General features: G+C 44.5%; 2 protein-coding genes across 2 annotated transcripts in view; both read right to left on the bottom strand.

Moving 5' to 3' along the window:
- The window catches only part of lrpprc (leucine-rich pentatricopeptide repeat containing), a 46,839-nt gene extending 33,722 nt beyond the window's left edge, over positions 1-13,117 (bottom strand). The window contains exons 1-14 of the mRNA XM_088420823.1: positions 12,929-13,117; positions 11,724-11,926; positions 11,411-11,533; positions 10,664-10,785; positions 10,092-10,150; positions 9,909-9,995; positions 9,442-9,568; positions 9,220-9,364; positions 8,978-9,135; positions 8,446-8,551; positions 8,250-8,357; positions 2,031-2,149; positions 1,581-1,671; positions 520-589 (exon numbers count right to left, since the gene is read on the bottom strand). Of these exons, the coding sequence (XP_088276949.1) occupies positions 520-589; positions 1,581-1,671; positions 2,031-2,149; positions 8,250-8,357; positions 8,446-8,551; positions 8,978-9,135; positions 9,220-9,364; positions 9,442-9,568; positions 9,909-9,995; positions 10,092-10,150; positions 10,664-10,785; positions 11,411-11,533; positions 11,724-11,926; positions 12,929-13,107 (1,697 nt within the window). The 5' untranslated portion in view covers positions 13,108-13,117. The remainder of the gene's footprint in view (positions 1-519; positions 590-1,580; positions 1,672-2,030; positions 2,150-8,249; positions 8,358-8,445; positions 8,552-8,977; positions 9,136-9,219; positions 9,365-9,441; positions 9,569-9,908; positions 9,996-10,091; positions 10,151-10,663; positions 10,786-11,410; positions 11,534-11,723; positions 11,927-12,928) is intronic.
- A 279-nt stretch (positions 13,118-13,396) lies between these two features.
- On the bottom strand, positions 13,397-15,676 carry znhit2 (zinc finger, HIT-type containing 2). Its single transcript, XM_088421650.1, has 2 exons — positions 15,604-15,676; positions 13,397-15,444 (listed from the first exon to the last, which is right to left on the bottom strand). Exon 2 carries the CDS (start codon positions 15,381-15,383, stop codon positions 13,833-13,835), a length of 1,551 nt encoding a protein of 516 aa, XP_088277776.1. The 5' UTR covers positions 15,384-15,444; positions 15,604-15,676; the 3' UTR covers positions 13,397-13,832.
- Positions 15,677-16,099: the final 423 nt, after the last annotated feature.

Below are 16,099 nucleotides of genomic sequence, written 5' to 3'. Positions count from 1 at the left end.
GGGGGGGGGGGGGGGGCAGCGTTTGTGTGCAACTGTGTGGTGTTAAAGCGCTAAATATTCATAAAGAGCCCGTTTCAAGTGAATGCCGCCAGTGCGAGCGGGGTCCCGAGGCTAACTCTAGGACCCTTTGCGTGCGCGCTCAGCAGGAACGGAGGGCGATGGCAAGGCTGGTCCGGGCTATTTTGAGGGGGGTTAGGGGGTGCGGGCAGCGGTGGGCATCTGCTTATTTGCATATCTCCCACGGTGCTTTGGGGTGAGGGCCAGCGGATGAAGCCTCCATATGCATGAGGCAGCCGTGTGCGTAGGCTGCCTTTTTCCCCTGCAGCTGCGCACAAACACGCACGCGGGCGCACACACACACCCCGTAGATGGTGTGATAGGCAGCACATGTCGTATGCAAAACATATGCCGCTGTGACCTCCAATAGCGCTAGGGGCCTCCCTAAAACACTAGTCCAGAGTGGCGTGGCAAAATATGGAAATGTGGGAAGACACGCACACAACAGGTTAATTGACTCACTTCCTGAAGCCCTGGATGAGGCTGGCGCGGAAAATCCCAAGGTCCACTGAGGGGTGGGAGGGATCCGACACTGGAACAGAGAGCAAAGGGGATACGAATAAATGTAGAAGGATGTTTGTCTTAAATCTGCACTGTTGATAAGTCTGCAAATTGACATATCTCGTTGGTAAATCTCAAAGTGGGGCTGAGTGGCCGAAAAAGAAAGTCTCTATTTTTTTTGGGGTGCTCAGTCTGGACGATTTTGACTTTAATGGATTTTAACCCCTGGGTCTCCGGGGGTTTTCACTAACCCGGCCTTATTATCACCCAACTTGGCTGTAAGCTTTTGGCTTTTGGCAGTAAATAAGCCTGACATGGGCTAAATTTGGCCCTGGATAAAATTGAGTTTGACACCTCAATTTCAAAATTTAGTTCATTTTCTGAGCTAGTGCAAATAGATGCAATTGTATGCACTGAAATGATTGCAAAATTTAAGAGGAAAAACAATCACTCCAACCATAATTCTAACATTCACTGCCATTGAAGACTATATTATTCAAAGATGCAATTTAACTGGGAGAAAACTATTTTTTTTGTTTAAATACCCACGCCACATCCAAGATGTTAAACTCGTGGGTGACTAAAACTCTACAGATAGGAAAAAAAAAGAAAGATGATGAAATCCTGGAGTTATTTGGTGTCATCATCATGGAAAGGGACACAGAGCTGACAGCAAAAGTGAAAATGAGCAAAGGAGACGAAAAGCAGCTAAAAGACTAACGCGTCATCCATTATTTAGGCGGGCCCCCTCCACTGCGCGCTCCTCGGCCCGGTTGAGGCGCCTCTCGTCCTTGCTCTTTACATATTCACACACACTAATCTCTTAAAAGGCCTGATGAGCGCAGAGAACTCGCAGTGAGTGTGTGCGCGACTGTGTGTGTAAAATGGGCCAATTAGCCCGCAGGCATAGCAGCAAATTTTATAACGACAGGCGGTCAAGATGCAGGCCAAGCTTGTTTGGAATGTGTGGAAGCAGAGATCTGGCAAAATGTGTGCGTGTGCGAGTGTGTGTGTGTACCTACACATGGTATAGAGTTCAGCTAGGTTGTTTGCAGCCACGAATCGAACCTCTGAAGTGAAGAAACCCTCGGAATCCAGTGAAATGCCTGCACCCTGAAAGTGGAAATATTACATGAGGAAGCGCTACAGTGACAAAAAAAAAAAACCAACACTTTAAAACTACAATTGTGGTGCTAGCCCGAGGGCATATTTTATCCAGCAAATCCGAATCATTTCTGGCTGGTCTGCCGTAATATTATCGTGGATGACAACGTATAAAGCATACCATGTGTAACGATTCCACAATTTAACAATAAGTTGCTTAATTTTCCAACTAATTTGCTACTAATTTGAAAATAAAACTGTACTATTCCTGACATTTGCTTATACTTGCAGAAACCCTGTTAAAATCTCACATAAGTGCCTTCAGGCCCCTCCTTTTGAAAAGTATCGTTGCAATGCAAAGACAGTACCTTGAGAGCCTGTTGAGCGGCCTCAATGCTGGGGAAGACCGGATGGATGTAGCTGGATACGGTGTCGAGGTCCGGGACGACGTCGAGCGCCTGCATGCTCTTGACCAACTCCAGGACACCTTGAAAACACGTGCGAAAATCTTCAACAAACTTACATAAAATGCTGCTTTCGCTTTGCTGGCTTCATCACAACGTTAGCAAGAAATTGGAGACACAAAACGCATTTTGACGCATTTCAGTACAGTATTATTATATTAAAAAATATTAACTAGTACAATAACTAGAACAATAACTAGCTGAGTTGATTGCTTTACTGAAGAGTCATTAATACTTTCACAATTTAATCTAAAAGAAAATGAAATTAACGCAATTATATATTTTTTTATGAATATTCCAAATTATTTCACAGACCCTATGCAGTCAAGCCACGGACCCCGCTTTGAGAACCACTGGTTTATAGGACGCCCCCATACTTTTGGGGAAAAAAAAAGTGTGTCTTATATTTGGGGAATTACAGTAACGAATGGATTGGGAATAGTTTAATTTGGCATACGCACACCCAAATGCATGAAAGTGCGGCTAAGCCCACTTTTTTTTTCCCAAATAAATTGTGATGGATGCCAAGCGTTCCACTTAGGATTAGGGTGGAACACGCACTTGGCCTGAAGTGGACTCTTGCAAGCGTCGCCCCGAGGTCCTGCCCCAGGGAAGTCAGGCCTCAACAGCCACATGCATATGGAACAACCACTCACACACACACACACACGCCTTCAAGTGTACGTGTGCGTCGACGCACGCAGGAAGTGGGCAGCAGCACTTTGCATTTGTCCGCGAGCGTGCCCGCGTGATCTAAAACAAGCGCGCAAATATATTCCGCGTGTATACATACATACGGTCACTTTAAGTGCGGCTTTCGCCACGGAAATATCCCGGCATCTATATGACGCGCCGAGAGCAAGCCTCCCATGCGGCCTTCTGCAAACTACCTAAAAGTGCTTGAGTTGGCACACCTCAACATGCCGTGTGTATTTATGCTCCCCACTCAGGTTTCACAACACACACACTGGTATGCGGAGCTCCGTTTCCGTATCCTCCTGGGATGTATGCGCTCACCTGGCGGTCTTGCTATTTAGCTGAATAATGGATGAGTCCCAGGCTTTTACACGCCATTAAAACCTGCGGCCGCCTTATAGCAGGTACGGGCTACCTGAAGCAGCCCGGTCCATTTATACCCCCGCGGTCCATATCGCTCATTCATCCGGCCGTCTCGCTATCCATCTTCCCCCTTTTTTCTATGAAAAAAAAGCAAACAAGAGATCTTCTTCCTTCTCAATGGACTATCTGTCCATTCAGCCGTCGGCTCGTCCGTTCCTACCCCCCCCAACGTAATCGCTTTTTCCGCTGTTTTTTTTTTTTTTTTTATGAAAGAGAAGCAGCTCCTGCTGAATAATCCATAATCAATTCCACTGCAGCAAGACAAACAGAAAACAAGTGAATGGAGACCTGCGGCGTTCGCGGGAACAAAAAGGCTCATGTCTTCAAACAAGCCGAGAGAGGAAAGCTATTTAAATACTCCCAAAAGCAGCTCAAGTGAGCCTACCCTCAAATTTGCTTGGCATTATTAACAGAGGTTATTATTGCATTTATTAACGGTTAATGCACCAGTGGCTCGAAACATTTTTTTTTTCCTTTTCCTTGCGATGCGGATAAGTTTATTTTCCCATAAATACCAGTTTCACCAAGGTTACGATCGTGGGTATAGGCCAAAAGACCGCAATTAATACAGTCAAATGGAACGCTCTAATTAGTGCACACAGGTCGATACATTGCCACTCTAAATTGAATCAGCTGGAGACATCGTAACTTTTACACGATACTTTTCCATATTCCTGTTTGTGAACGAGGATGGACTCGGGCGTTGGTTCGGTCTGCTGACTTCTTTTATTGAAAATAATGCCGTAACAAGCTAAACTTAAACCGGCTGCTGTTAGCTACACCAGGCACTGGCTGCTAATAGCCAACTGTTATGGAAATTATTGTGAATATGGCTGATATAAAATGCAAATCTGTGCCTCAACAAATCAGCTTACGTGGCCGACAGATAAATCTTCCTCGAAAGGTGTCGGGGAAATAAATAAATGAAATTTTTAAGCTACCGTTTATAGGGCGCACCCATACTTTAGGCCTTCGTTTTTGGAGGAAAAAAAGTGCGTCTTATATTTGAGGGCTCACCACAAGACCAGGAGTGACGGGGGGGGGGGGGGGGGGGGGGGGGGTCAAAATATTGCGCAATATCATGTGGCATCATACTAAGAGTTACGCTCTCAGCTTTGGGCCTCGTCTGAACAACTTCCATTTTTCGCTCAGGGCTCGGAAGTAAGCGGAGAGAAGAAAGGGGGTGCTGGAGCGGCGGCGTCCTCTCCAGGTCGGTTAGCGTGAAGGCTGACACAAATCCGAGCGAGAAGTATCAAAGTAGTGAGTTAAGGATGGCAGCGGTCACAAGATATCATCGTCAGCTTCATGTCTGCAGGTTAACTGTCAAAAGATGAGAAGTGCGCGGCCGGCCCTGAGAGGAGCCGACCGGTAGCTGTCGTCTCCGCCCCCGACCTTGGACGTGAGTACCTGTCACTTCTCTCCCGACCCCGTCAAGGCTATCCGGCCGTCGAGCGCGGGCGCCGACCACGTTGCGGCAAACGAAAAACGTGCTCCCGAGGACAACGGGAAGGCGAGCGACTCGATCGGGCCATCTTGATCGCTAGTTTTGGATCCTCGATAATAATAAAGTGAGAGGAAGAGACTAAGAAATTTGACTTTAAAGTCAGAATATTGAGAATGAAATGAGGATTCTCACTTCAGGGTGCAAATTCTGATTCTTAATCAGAATTCGGACTCAGGAGGGAAAATTCTGAGACAAAATTCTGACTTGACAGTGACAATTCTGATTAAAAGTCAGAATTCTGACTCTAAAGTGAAAATTCAAAGTCAAAATTTTGACTAAAGATAGAATTCTGGGGCTAAAGTGAAATTTCTGAGTTTAAAAAAAGACATTTTGATTTTAACTCACTTTTTAAAGTGACAATTATGAAAGTCAAAATTCCATCTCAAAGTAATTGAAATGAAGTCGTAATTCTCACTTTAAACAGAAAAATTTGAGTCACAATTCTGACTTGCGAGAATCCTGAGCATAAAGTGAGATTTTTGACTTCAAAAAGTGAAATTAGAAGTTCTGTTTCTAACAGAAAATTCTGAAAGTCAAAATTCTGACTTTAGTGAGAATTGTGTTTAAGTCAAAATTCTCACTATAAAGGGTCAAAATTCTGAAAGTCAAAAATCAAGAGGATTACAGTAAGATTTATGAAAATAAGTCAGAATTCTGAAATAAAGTCTGAATTCTGTCAATCATTTTCTTTCTTTTCACTGGCCCTATTCCTCTTCTGTAAATCTGAATCGGAACATATTTTGTTCTTTGTGACAGATTCCTGCTGCCGCTTGACGGTTGTTTCCCGCCTGAGTCTATTTTTTTTTTTTTTTTGAAGGGGGAGTGTCGGAATGGTCTCAGTGACAGATAGCAGACATTGTCAGGATTCAGCACTCGTTAGCGGACTTGCTGTCAAACGCGCGTCGTCATCGGCGGTGCCTCGGCTTTTTAAGTGCTTTATTTTTGCCCTCCCCTCTCTTTGGGGTTTTTGAGAGCCATTAATAAATGATGCATTTTGCCGCTGTCAGCTAATTGACAGGAAGGCGGAAGCGCTGGCTCCCGCCTTGGAACCAACTCCGATTGTGCGGTCCAGACGACGGGAGGCGGCGGCGAGGGGGGTGGGGGGGGGCTTAACCGCGGCTTCGTCAAAGACGCGGGGCGGCGTCCATTTAGTCGTCACGGTGTAAAACGGAAGGAGGGAAAGTGGAGGAACTGCTCTTTCGCTCGCTCGCTGCTCGGCCTTAACCCTCATGAATGATGCAGCCGCTCGCTCTCGCACACATTCCCCGGCTGCAGGAGGTGTGTGTGTAAGGGGGCGGGGGGGGTTGCAGGTGATGTGACTGATGCGGAGTGACTTGATTTCATGTAAATGCAAGCGCTCTGAGGGAATTCACTTTGGATTACGCGCCCCACTGTGCACGGGCCATGAAATATTAAGAGCCGTGTCACTTTTTGTCCACAGGTGTCACTAGCGGGCAGAGTGGTCCGGAGCTGCGGAATTGGGAGGGGAGCGCAAAAGGACGGGGAGGGGGGGGTTGCATTTTGATGAGGTGTGGATTTGGTGGATTTAGCGGAAGCATATGCCGGCCCGCGCTGGCCCACCTGCCGCTAGCTAGTGGGCGCCTGTCAGCGCTCGCCACGCCGCTCACTTTTGATCACTTGTGACACGGTGAAACAAGGACGGGCGGTGACGGGGTTAGGATACTGCTGAGGAAAGGGGGGGTCTACTCTTATGTTGTCCGGTCTGCACCTGCCCGCTCATGTGACCTCACCTTGAACCTTCTAATGCTGTCCGTCTAGGTTTCGCAAATCACACGTTGACGGTATGGCCAAAAGATAAAAACTCTTACGATTTTAATCACACACTACAACTTTCCTATTGAGAATGGTTGATTTTTTTTCTTCCCAAAATAATTCTGTGCAAAATGTTCAGACAACAACAGTGTACAGTATACGTAGCCCTAGTCCTCTTCCGTTCATTTAAACGATCCTTAAATTAAATAGCGCTTTTGTGGAATTTAAGCAAGTTATGAAAAAGCTATGAAAAGTTATGGAGCATTAGTGTAGGCCTAAACATTTAGAATCAGTATACATATAATGTAGTTTATTGTCATCTGAACATTTTGCAAAGGCTTTATGATGGAAAAAATAAATAAAACCTTTTGAAATTGTTTGTTGTGATTATTACATTGATTTAAAAAAACATATTTGTCCAAAATGACTAACGGGGGGATATAGATTATATTTTTGAGCCATTTCATAGAGCCAAAAGACAAAATATTTATGTACTGTATACTAGGCCCTAACCTAACATGACTGACAACATATTTTTGCAAAAAACATTGAGCCTCTTCAACGTTTTGAGTGAGTCGATGACACAAAAGGACATCTTGCACCTAATATTGTGGTCTTATTGAGCGGTTTTGTGGTCATTTTTATGCAAGAGAGCATTTCGTACTAGACCTTTTTTTCCCTTAAATTAAGGTGTAACTGAAAAGCCGGGTCCACTGGTGCTGCAAACATCCTCCAGGTGGCGCTAAAGTCTAGGACGCAGGTTGCCATAAAGCTTAACGGGCCTGAATCGAGCTACTCATGGTCAACTATTCCTCAAAGTCAAAAGTGTTCTTTATTGCGCTAGGGAAGTTGCGTTTGCCCGCCTCTAAAAACTTTGCCATCTCTGGGCAGAGCCCTCCAGAGAGAGCACGTTTGCTTCATCTCCTCTCGCTCAAACGCTCTCACGCGGGGGGGGGATCGGACCTCTTCGCCCTTGGCTGCCCCGGTCCGGTGAAATCCGTCCCAGTTGGGGAGGAGGGGGGCATTAATATTTGAGTTGAAGAGCTCCTTTTAAAAGCTCTTTCTGCTACAAAATACCTCTCATGATCCACTGCAAAACAGAACACAAAATGCTTGCTTTTCAGATGGGACGTACAGACAGATGGCAGGCAGGTTACCGTCTATTCTGGTCACTGGTCTCGCGGCAGCCCGCGCTTGACTAACGTTGCATAAGAACTCAACGTTTAACTCGTTCAATGCCAAAGACGTATTTTTACGTCTTTACCTCATTTTTATGAATCCAGACAGAATGAATCAAGTATGAAAGTCACTGATGACTTTAGATACAAAAGTACTCAAGTGTTCATTATTTTTTAGTTTGAAGTCCAAAACCTTCCATCTATTTTCTTAACCACTTTTCCTGTCAAGGGTTGTAGGCTTGCCGGTGCCTATCCCAGATGTTGTCAGGAAAATTTCAGGGGGATGTTGCCATTCTGCTGTCTTTTGGAAATCTGACATTCATTTTTTTTTTCATGTTTTTAAATGGACAGTCTAAAAATGGCTGAATGATTTCATTCAATCCAAAAGACGTATTTTATTTTATTCATTGTTTTAGTGATAATTGATTATGTTCAAGAGGCCAGACATTCCATCTCATGTACTTATTTGCTTTAAGTTAAGTTTTAAGCTTTAAGCGTGTTTCCATCCTTCCCAAGTCGCATCCTTCCCGCGTGTGTGTTTGTGTTTACCAGCAGTGTTGTTGTCCTTGGTGTGCCGTGTCAGCAATGGCCAGAAGAAATGAGGTCTGATGGGTAAGTTCTGGTCTTTCATGGTCTTCATCAGCTCCAAAGACATGTCTGAGAAAGGAAAGGAAAAGATCATTTCTTGTCGTTACGAGCAGGCGGCGGTAATGTTGCGCCTTCGGAAAAGTGTCCTGAGACGTACCGGTCTTGTTGGCCTCCAGGGCGCACAAAAGCGTGAAGCTGAGAGGCGATGTGTGCAGCTGGGCATCCTGCAACTCTTTGCAGTAGTGGATGATTTTCTCCAGTGGCTACAAGTCCAAACCCAAACATTCAAAGAGCACATTTTAGGTTTAATACACTTAACATAGAAGTGGAAAAACATTTAAGACATATGTGGTTGTAGCTATTAATTCATTGATAGAGCAATTAAAAGTACCTATTCAAAGACTTTGACAAGAAAAAAAAAAAAAAAATACACACGGTCCCTATTTCATTCATTTAAGCTGTTTTTTTTTTAAATAAATTATTCAAATTGATAAATGACGCTTCTGAGGACAAATGGGAAACAGAGAAGATGCATCCAACTTCAAAGACTTTAAAACCCTATTCATAATGGAGATGGGTAAGAGGAACAGTATGTTTTTCTTTTCTATCTAAGAGCAAATGATTTGAAACATGAAGCCATAAATGTAATCAAAATACAGGTGGTGGCATCCTAAGGCTCATTTAAGCACCGTGTCCATGTTGACGCAATGCCTGAGGAAGAAGTTTCCCAGGTTGGCAGAGTCCGCGTTGACGTCGTCCGACTGCAGGCTGGGAAAGGTTCTCAGGATGAGGAAAGCCGTGTCGTGGTGACCCTGGGTGATGAGGCTCAGACACAAGTTCATGGCGTCTGCAGAAAAAAAAATTAAACATTGCTCGACTATTTTAAGAAGGCCACCAAAAGGTAAAGCGCAAACGGCTAACGGGTGCGCACCGGGAACGTAGCCCCGCTCGTGCCTCAGGCGCTCCACCATTTCGGGGATGTGCTGCTGATGCCCGGCCTTGGCCAGCGCGAAGATCACATCCATGATGTCTCGGTCCATCAGACTGCAGTCGGCGCACTCCGCGTCCTCCAGCGTCTGATGCGAGTCCAGCGGGGCCCGTGACGCACTTTGACATTTACGGATACTACGTGCAGTTGAAATTAGACGCGCACCTTCTTCAAACCTTCCACGTCCCCTTTGTCGGCGTAGCCGCTGAGAAGAGCCACGAAAGTGTCGGGACCCGGCTCGATTCCAGCTCCGCGCATGACGGACAGGATGTTCTTGGCGCTCTCGATGTCGCTGTCGCACATAATACAGTTTCGCATGCATAAAATCTCTTTTGTGGCATCCATTAAGTTGCTTGTTTTCAGAAAAACTTTATTTGAAGTCAAAATTTTGGCTTTAATAAGCGAAAACAATTGAGAATTCTAGCTTTATGGACAGAGATTAAAGTGATATGAAAATAGTCCAAATTCTCACTTCAAAGTCATAATTCTGACTTCTCGGAATTCTTATTTCAAGGCAGAATTCTCAAATAAAAGTGAGAATCCTGGCATCTTTTTTTGTGTCTTCACAAGACATAACCCTCTTCCACAAAATATTAAGAAATGAGCAAATGGATGAGAGGTTGTGCGCTCACCCTGCTCGAGCGTGGCCCGTTATCAGTGCGTTGAAAACGGCTTCGGTGATGGGGAGGTCTTTGCTCTTCATGAAACCCAAGATGGTGCTGGAAATGAAGCAAGCGCAGAATAACAAGCATTAGTGGGGGATTTAAAAATAAGGCATCAATTGAACAGTTGCTGAAAAGACACCGCGTCCTCACCTGGCACCCTCGATGTCTCCGTTTTGACAGTAGGCTGCGATGAGTCTCTGATAGGTGACCTAGGAGCACAAATGAATAAACTTACCCCTCCTGTTATGTTTGCAAGGAACTGCAATCAAGCCCCTGGATCGTTTTGACACGAGGCGTGTTTAGTTGTCCAAGTGTGTCAGAAACTCATAAAATCCAAATTCATTACTTATTTTTACCAGTGTGTTATGTTCATTTGTCAGGAGAAGCAATAATGTTTCCGGGTCATTTTGACCCGAAAAGTGTCCAAGCGTATCAGAATTGCATGAAATGCAAATTCATTACTTTGTTTTACCAGTGTTCATTTGTCAGGAGCAACAACAATGTCTGCGGGTCAATATGACCCGGTGGTGTGCTCAATTATCCAAAAGTGTCAACAGTTTTTTGTGTGTAATCCTACTGACTAACTTTTTCTTCCCTTAGGAATAGAATAAATATTTGTGGGTCGTTCTGACCCATGTTTAGCTTAATTAAGTTATAACAACAAAGAAAATTTTCAAATGAACTAGCAAAAATGTGCACAATTGCCATTTTTATCTTCTTACTCTGTTTGGCAGGATGTTGGCTGCCTCCATCTTGGCCAGGAAGTCGGTGGGCGAGAACTTGAACTCATTCTGCAGGTATACCTTCAGCAAGGCGTTGTAGTGACTCACGTCATATTGCACACCTAGCGGGAGAACGCAGCAAAACCTCATTGCCGTAATTTCAATGATTAGATAAAAATAAATTAAATTGCATAACATTCAGCGGCCAGGTAATTTTAAAAACATATCCTCTTGAAATCCATCTTATTCAGTTATGTCTATGATAGTGGACATTGGGTCTCAGGGAGATTTAATCGGGCTGCAACTTAAGAATTATTTTAATAAGAGATTAATCTGTCAATAGTTTGGTCAATCATTTAATTGGATTAAAATACTTTTTTTTAATTTCCATTTAAAACTGACAGTGCAAAAAAAAAAAGCTAGATAAATTTAAATTCAGTTAATAGTTTGGTCCATAGCTTCAGAAAAAAGGGGGCAAAAATTATGGACACACGAGTAGCGATAGTCTATACTCGTATCGGCCACTCTCCTAGAGACATTTTAAGATCGCTAGTAGTAATTAAAAATTACAGAAATCACTAGAAAAACATTCAAATGAAAGCATTCATTTCATACAATTTGAAGGAAACGTTACACTGGGAAAAAATAGTTCTACTTTCAAATGATCTGTCATTGTTTTTCCATTTGAGATCAAGCCTACTGCAATATGTGCGGATTCCGGTGTGAAGGTCATGCGAGTCCTCTCACCAAGTTCCTGCAGCTTCTCCCAGATGCGGTGAGCCAGCTCGCTGCGTTCTTCCAGGCCCATTTCTGGCAACAGAGAGCCACAACTTCGAAGAAGGAGTAGGGCCTGGTTCCCACTAGGATAACCTGAAAAAACACAGAAAATAGTCATCATTATTATTATAATTATAATTATTTGTTTTTCAGAGCATATCTTTACAATGAAGGCAGAAGAGGAGACATTTTGTGATTTTTTACAATCTTCGCATGGCCCCATGTCAGAATTGCTGATCTATCTCATCAGCTGCAAGTGTCAATGGCCGGCTACCGTATTTACCTGTCCTGCAGATGTCGTGGAAGATGCGCAGCAGCAATGTCTTCGTGATGCGACCGGTCCGCCTCACCGAACTGTCCAACTTGGCTAAGGCCCAGTCGAATTGTTGGGCCTGTTTGGACCGCACCGCTATACTGGGCTCGTTGGTTTTCTCAGTGGCCACCCCGTAGCTACGGGCGCACCCCGTTGCATATGGCCACACATTCCTGGAGGAGACAAGAAATCAAAAACGATAATTGAAATTGCCTTTTTTTCCAAAACACCATCACTTTATAACAGCGGCCAATGCACTGCAATAACACTTCCACATTGGGTCTTGATGTGGCATCTGAAGCAGTCTAACAGCCTATTAATACTCGATCTTGTTCAGCCACAAATGATGGTACTTTTGCTGAAAGCGAAACCATTTTTTATCATTCTACGTCGAAAGATTCAAGGCATTTTATGAGGGTGTTTTGGCATCTACTTCTTATAAGAATTGGGCATGTGGCTGTGAATGACAGAGCAGTGCGGAGGCATGCATGTGCACGAGGGGTGGTGGTGTGTGAGCGGATGCATGCGGGAATTACTGAGACAACACAGGCTGAGCCTGGCTCTTTAAGAAAAAATGCATAGCATTGTGGGTTATGGACAGGCGGCGGGTTAGTGCTTGGAGAAGAGTTTGCTGCCGCTCGCCATGCGATGATGCACTATGTGTAAAGTATTGTAAAAGAAAAGAAAATTTGGGCCCAAAAAGACACGCATGCCTGTCCTGCTCATTTTGACAATATGGAAATAAATGTGATGAACTGGAGGTAGATTCTACTTATATTACCACGGACTAGGACTCATAGTAAGATGCTAACTGGCAACAATCGTGCGCAACATAATCAATAATGACTTTGTGGAAAATCTTTGGATCAATTCCTATATTTGGTGGATTCGTGCAATGTGTAAATAGGATTTCAATAACCAAAAATGCTGTTGCAAAGGTAAAACAAGGCATTTAACGCATGATGTAATGTATTATCTAATAGAATGTACATGTTATTTCACATAAAAGCACGCGAACAACAGTAACAATAAACTCCTTAATATCAAAATAGCAATCCAAAAACATGTCTGTATGTTACTGTAAAAAAATATGCTTGTTTTGTGGTTGTCATTGAGCCTCAATGACATCTGCGTATCACACGCGTGGATGGAGGCTAGCGAAGCTAGCGGCTTACCTGGACACTTTTCTCACACTCGGACGCGACTGGCGGTTCAAAACTCCCGTCCTGCCCAAACCCACACTCCCGCTGTAGAGCCAATTAATTGGCGGTCCGGTTCTTCTGGTCTGCGCGATTTGAAGCAAGCCCGAAGGCGAAAACTTGAGGAACCGTGATGATCTCAAGAGCGCAGCCATGTTCGCTGTGTCTCAGGCTTCAATGATGTGCGAGACTTCCGTATTGCGTCATCAAATCCCGCGAGAAATGGGACGTTATTTCTTTTAAACGGAAATTCATATTACTATACATTATTTCGCCATGAAACGTGTTTTCTGCAGTTACTAATCAAAATTATTCATTTTTTAATGGGATTGCTGAAATTACTGTGAACATTGTTTTGTAAACATCTTTAATAAATTAGTCTTTGTACATATATGAATTAAATAAATGTGAAATATTCTAATCCAAGGGCATACTTCACAAGTAATAAGAAAAAAGATGGAAAACTGAAAGGCTTAAATATTTTAAAGAAACGCCCACACATTATAAAAGGAATCAGCACTATTTAATGTTCTAATTGCAGCACATTTTATCTAACAACTCCAGAAGATAAATCATGTAAAAATAATATTTCTGGCTCATCCGACAACAAATTTTGTAACAATGTGCATGTGAATAAAACTCCACCGGGCCTTGAGTTTGACACCTGTGGTCTACATCATAGATGTCGAACTCCAGTCCTTGAGGGACGGCATCCCGCATGTTTTCCGGTTTTATCTCCCCAACACACTTGATTCAAATGATTGAAAATGTCCCCGATCATTTGAATCAGGTGTGTTTGAGAGGGAAGGTTAGAACACATGCGGGATACCGGCCCTCGAGGACTGAAGTTCAACACCTGTGGTCTACATCATTGCCGCTGTTAAGTTAATTCTTGAATCAACATTTTGCTTTTCCCCTTTCCTTTTTCAAGGCTTTCCTCAAGTAGCATCTTTGCATCCTCCACACTTTTCTTCTGGTTCTCTCGACGACAGTGCTCGTTCCACATCTCCAAAGCCAGCTCGCGAATACGAAGCCGATGATCCAGCGTCCACGCTTGAAAGAATTCACACTTCTTGGAAGCCAGGAAGTATTTCTGTCTCTTTGCTCCTTCTTCTCCCTCCTTGGAGAGAGAGGCTCTTGCCCGGGAAAGCGCCGAACGCAGCTGACTCAAGGCCGCCAGGAGGTATCCCGTGGCGTTCTCCCGATCCCGACCCGTTAACACGTGAGCGGCGTCTTCCAGGGCCAACTCTGCGGCGCGGGATTCTTGCTTGTTGAGGTAGCCTCCTCCTAAGATGAGAGCCTCTCCGCTGTGCACGGCCTCTTGGACGGAGTTGAAAACCTTGCTAGAGCTCAGCGCCTCGGACAGCGTGAGCATCAGGTCGCAGAAGTCACACAGGAGAGAATCGGCGTCGCCGTTGAAGAGCTGCATGGTGAAAGTATAGCAATAAAGAGTGTTGATCACACTGTAGCAGATCAAGGGAGATGGATTTGGACACAAGGAGCTGAGTTTGGGGATTTTGGCAGAAATCGCAGGAACACCGGGGACTGCAGAGCTTGCTGTTTTTTTCTTGCTCGGAGTCTTTTTCACTTTTTGGTGTGGACTGTGAACCTCCTCCTCCAGAACTTCCACCAGAGCTCTCCCTGTCTGGTCATGTTCCTCCCACCACGGCCTCCAAACAGGGATCAGTCCACCGAGGGCGCCCCCCCTCAGCAGACCGGTGAACTTCTCCTTCTCCCGGCTGGACAGGAGCGACCAAAGCTCCTCTTCGGAAAGCTTGTCCAGGTCAAGTTCTGACAAATGCTGGGCCATGTTTTCCAACGGCTCCTCATCCGCATCCTGACCTCCAATCTCCTCCAACGTTCTCAAGATGTCCTCGATTTCCCCGGGGCTGTCTTGTCCAGATTCCTGTAGCTCAGCTAATCTGGACAGCAGCTCCATAACCTCAACGTTGCCGTCTTGCTCCATCCCGACTTCTCTTAACACGCTTTCCATTCCTCCGTTTGACCCTTGAGCCTTTTGACGCAGTCCGAGTAGAATCTCCTGCATTTTTTTCTTCCCCTCTTGGTCTGCATCTCCCATGTTTTTCAACTCCCCGAGAACGGACTCCTTGTAGAACTCCTCGGAGCACGTGGAGTGATCCGGACTGCGGTAGCATGCAACGCCGCAGTAATGCAAGTTGCAACGAGGGCAGGTGTAGCACGCAGGTTTGCAGTTGCACAGCATGCACACTTTTAAATTCTTGCCATCAGCCGAAGCCTGACTGATGAATTCTCCTTGTCCAGAAACCCCTCTTCCGGGGAGCAGGATCCCATCCTTGCTGACCGTCGAGGTCTCGTCCTCTTTTTCATCCGGCCACTCATCCTTTGGACCGATGTCTGTCAGAAGACTCCTCACGGACGACGGAAGTGTCCGTCGGATTGTTGGATTCATATTGTCAAATAAAGCCAAGAGATTAATAGCGTCTAAATGTATCAGATGTGGACCAGAATACCTGAGGTGTAAGTAAAAGACACTTGTATTAGATTCACGTGCTCCATAACACAAGACGAAAACATGGATTTTAAAGTCACAAACTGAATATTTGAACACACTTCATGCCATTTACTGAATTTATATACTAATTTGGGATCCTTAGTCGCCTTTTCCCTACCTGTTTGTATTAGTAATTACGTTAAGGTTGTGTTATCGCATCGAAACAGTGCGTCGCCATCTTGGACTGTGATGACGTATTTTTAAAGGGACAATACCCTTTTTTGTGCTGTCAACAAAACAGAATAGGCTTCGCCACAAAATAATAAGAAAGTAATTAATAATGAGTTTTCCGTGTATTTTGTGTTCAAAGTAATAATATAAGTATACTGGGGGTTGAACAGTAATTATTCGCGGATTCAAACCATTATGGACCATTCAGAATGACTGCTTCAATTGGGTATAGTCAAAACATGATCTTTGTTTTTAGACTAATAAACAGACTTTGAAATAAAATCAGTCTGTATTACACATTTCTACCTCTGTATAGTTTATGTGTCTCCCTGCCTCCACATCTCCCACGGGGCCGTTCGCTTTGAGGTGATCGTTTCCTGCAGGGGAGTCAACCACAGTAAAGGTCACGCAGGTGGGGAGTTGTCACATGGCTGTCCACCCCT

Source organism: Hippichthys cyanospilos, chromosome 8, assembly GCF_059441005.1.
Source record: "Hippichthys cyanospilos isolate Australia breed blue-spotted pipefish chromosome 8, RoL_Hcya_1.0, whole genome shotgun sequence".
In the NCBI taxonomy this organism is placed as follows: domain Eukaryota; kingdom Metazoa; phylum Chordata; class Actinopteri; order Syngnathiformes; family Syngnathidae; genus Hippichthys; species Hippichthys cyanospilos.
This window is presented reverse-complemented; position numbering and strand designations above follow the sequence as displayed.

Bases quoted from the DNA above. Each gene is read 5' to 3' on its own strand.
- znhit2 (XM_088421650.1), bottom strand. From the start codon at position 15,383: ATGAATCCAACAATCCGACGGACACTTCCGTCGTCCGTGAGGAGTCTT.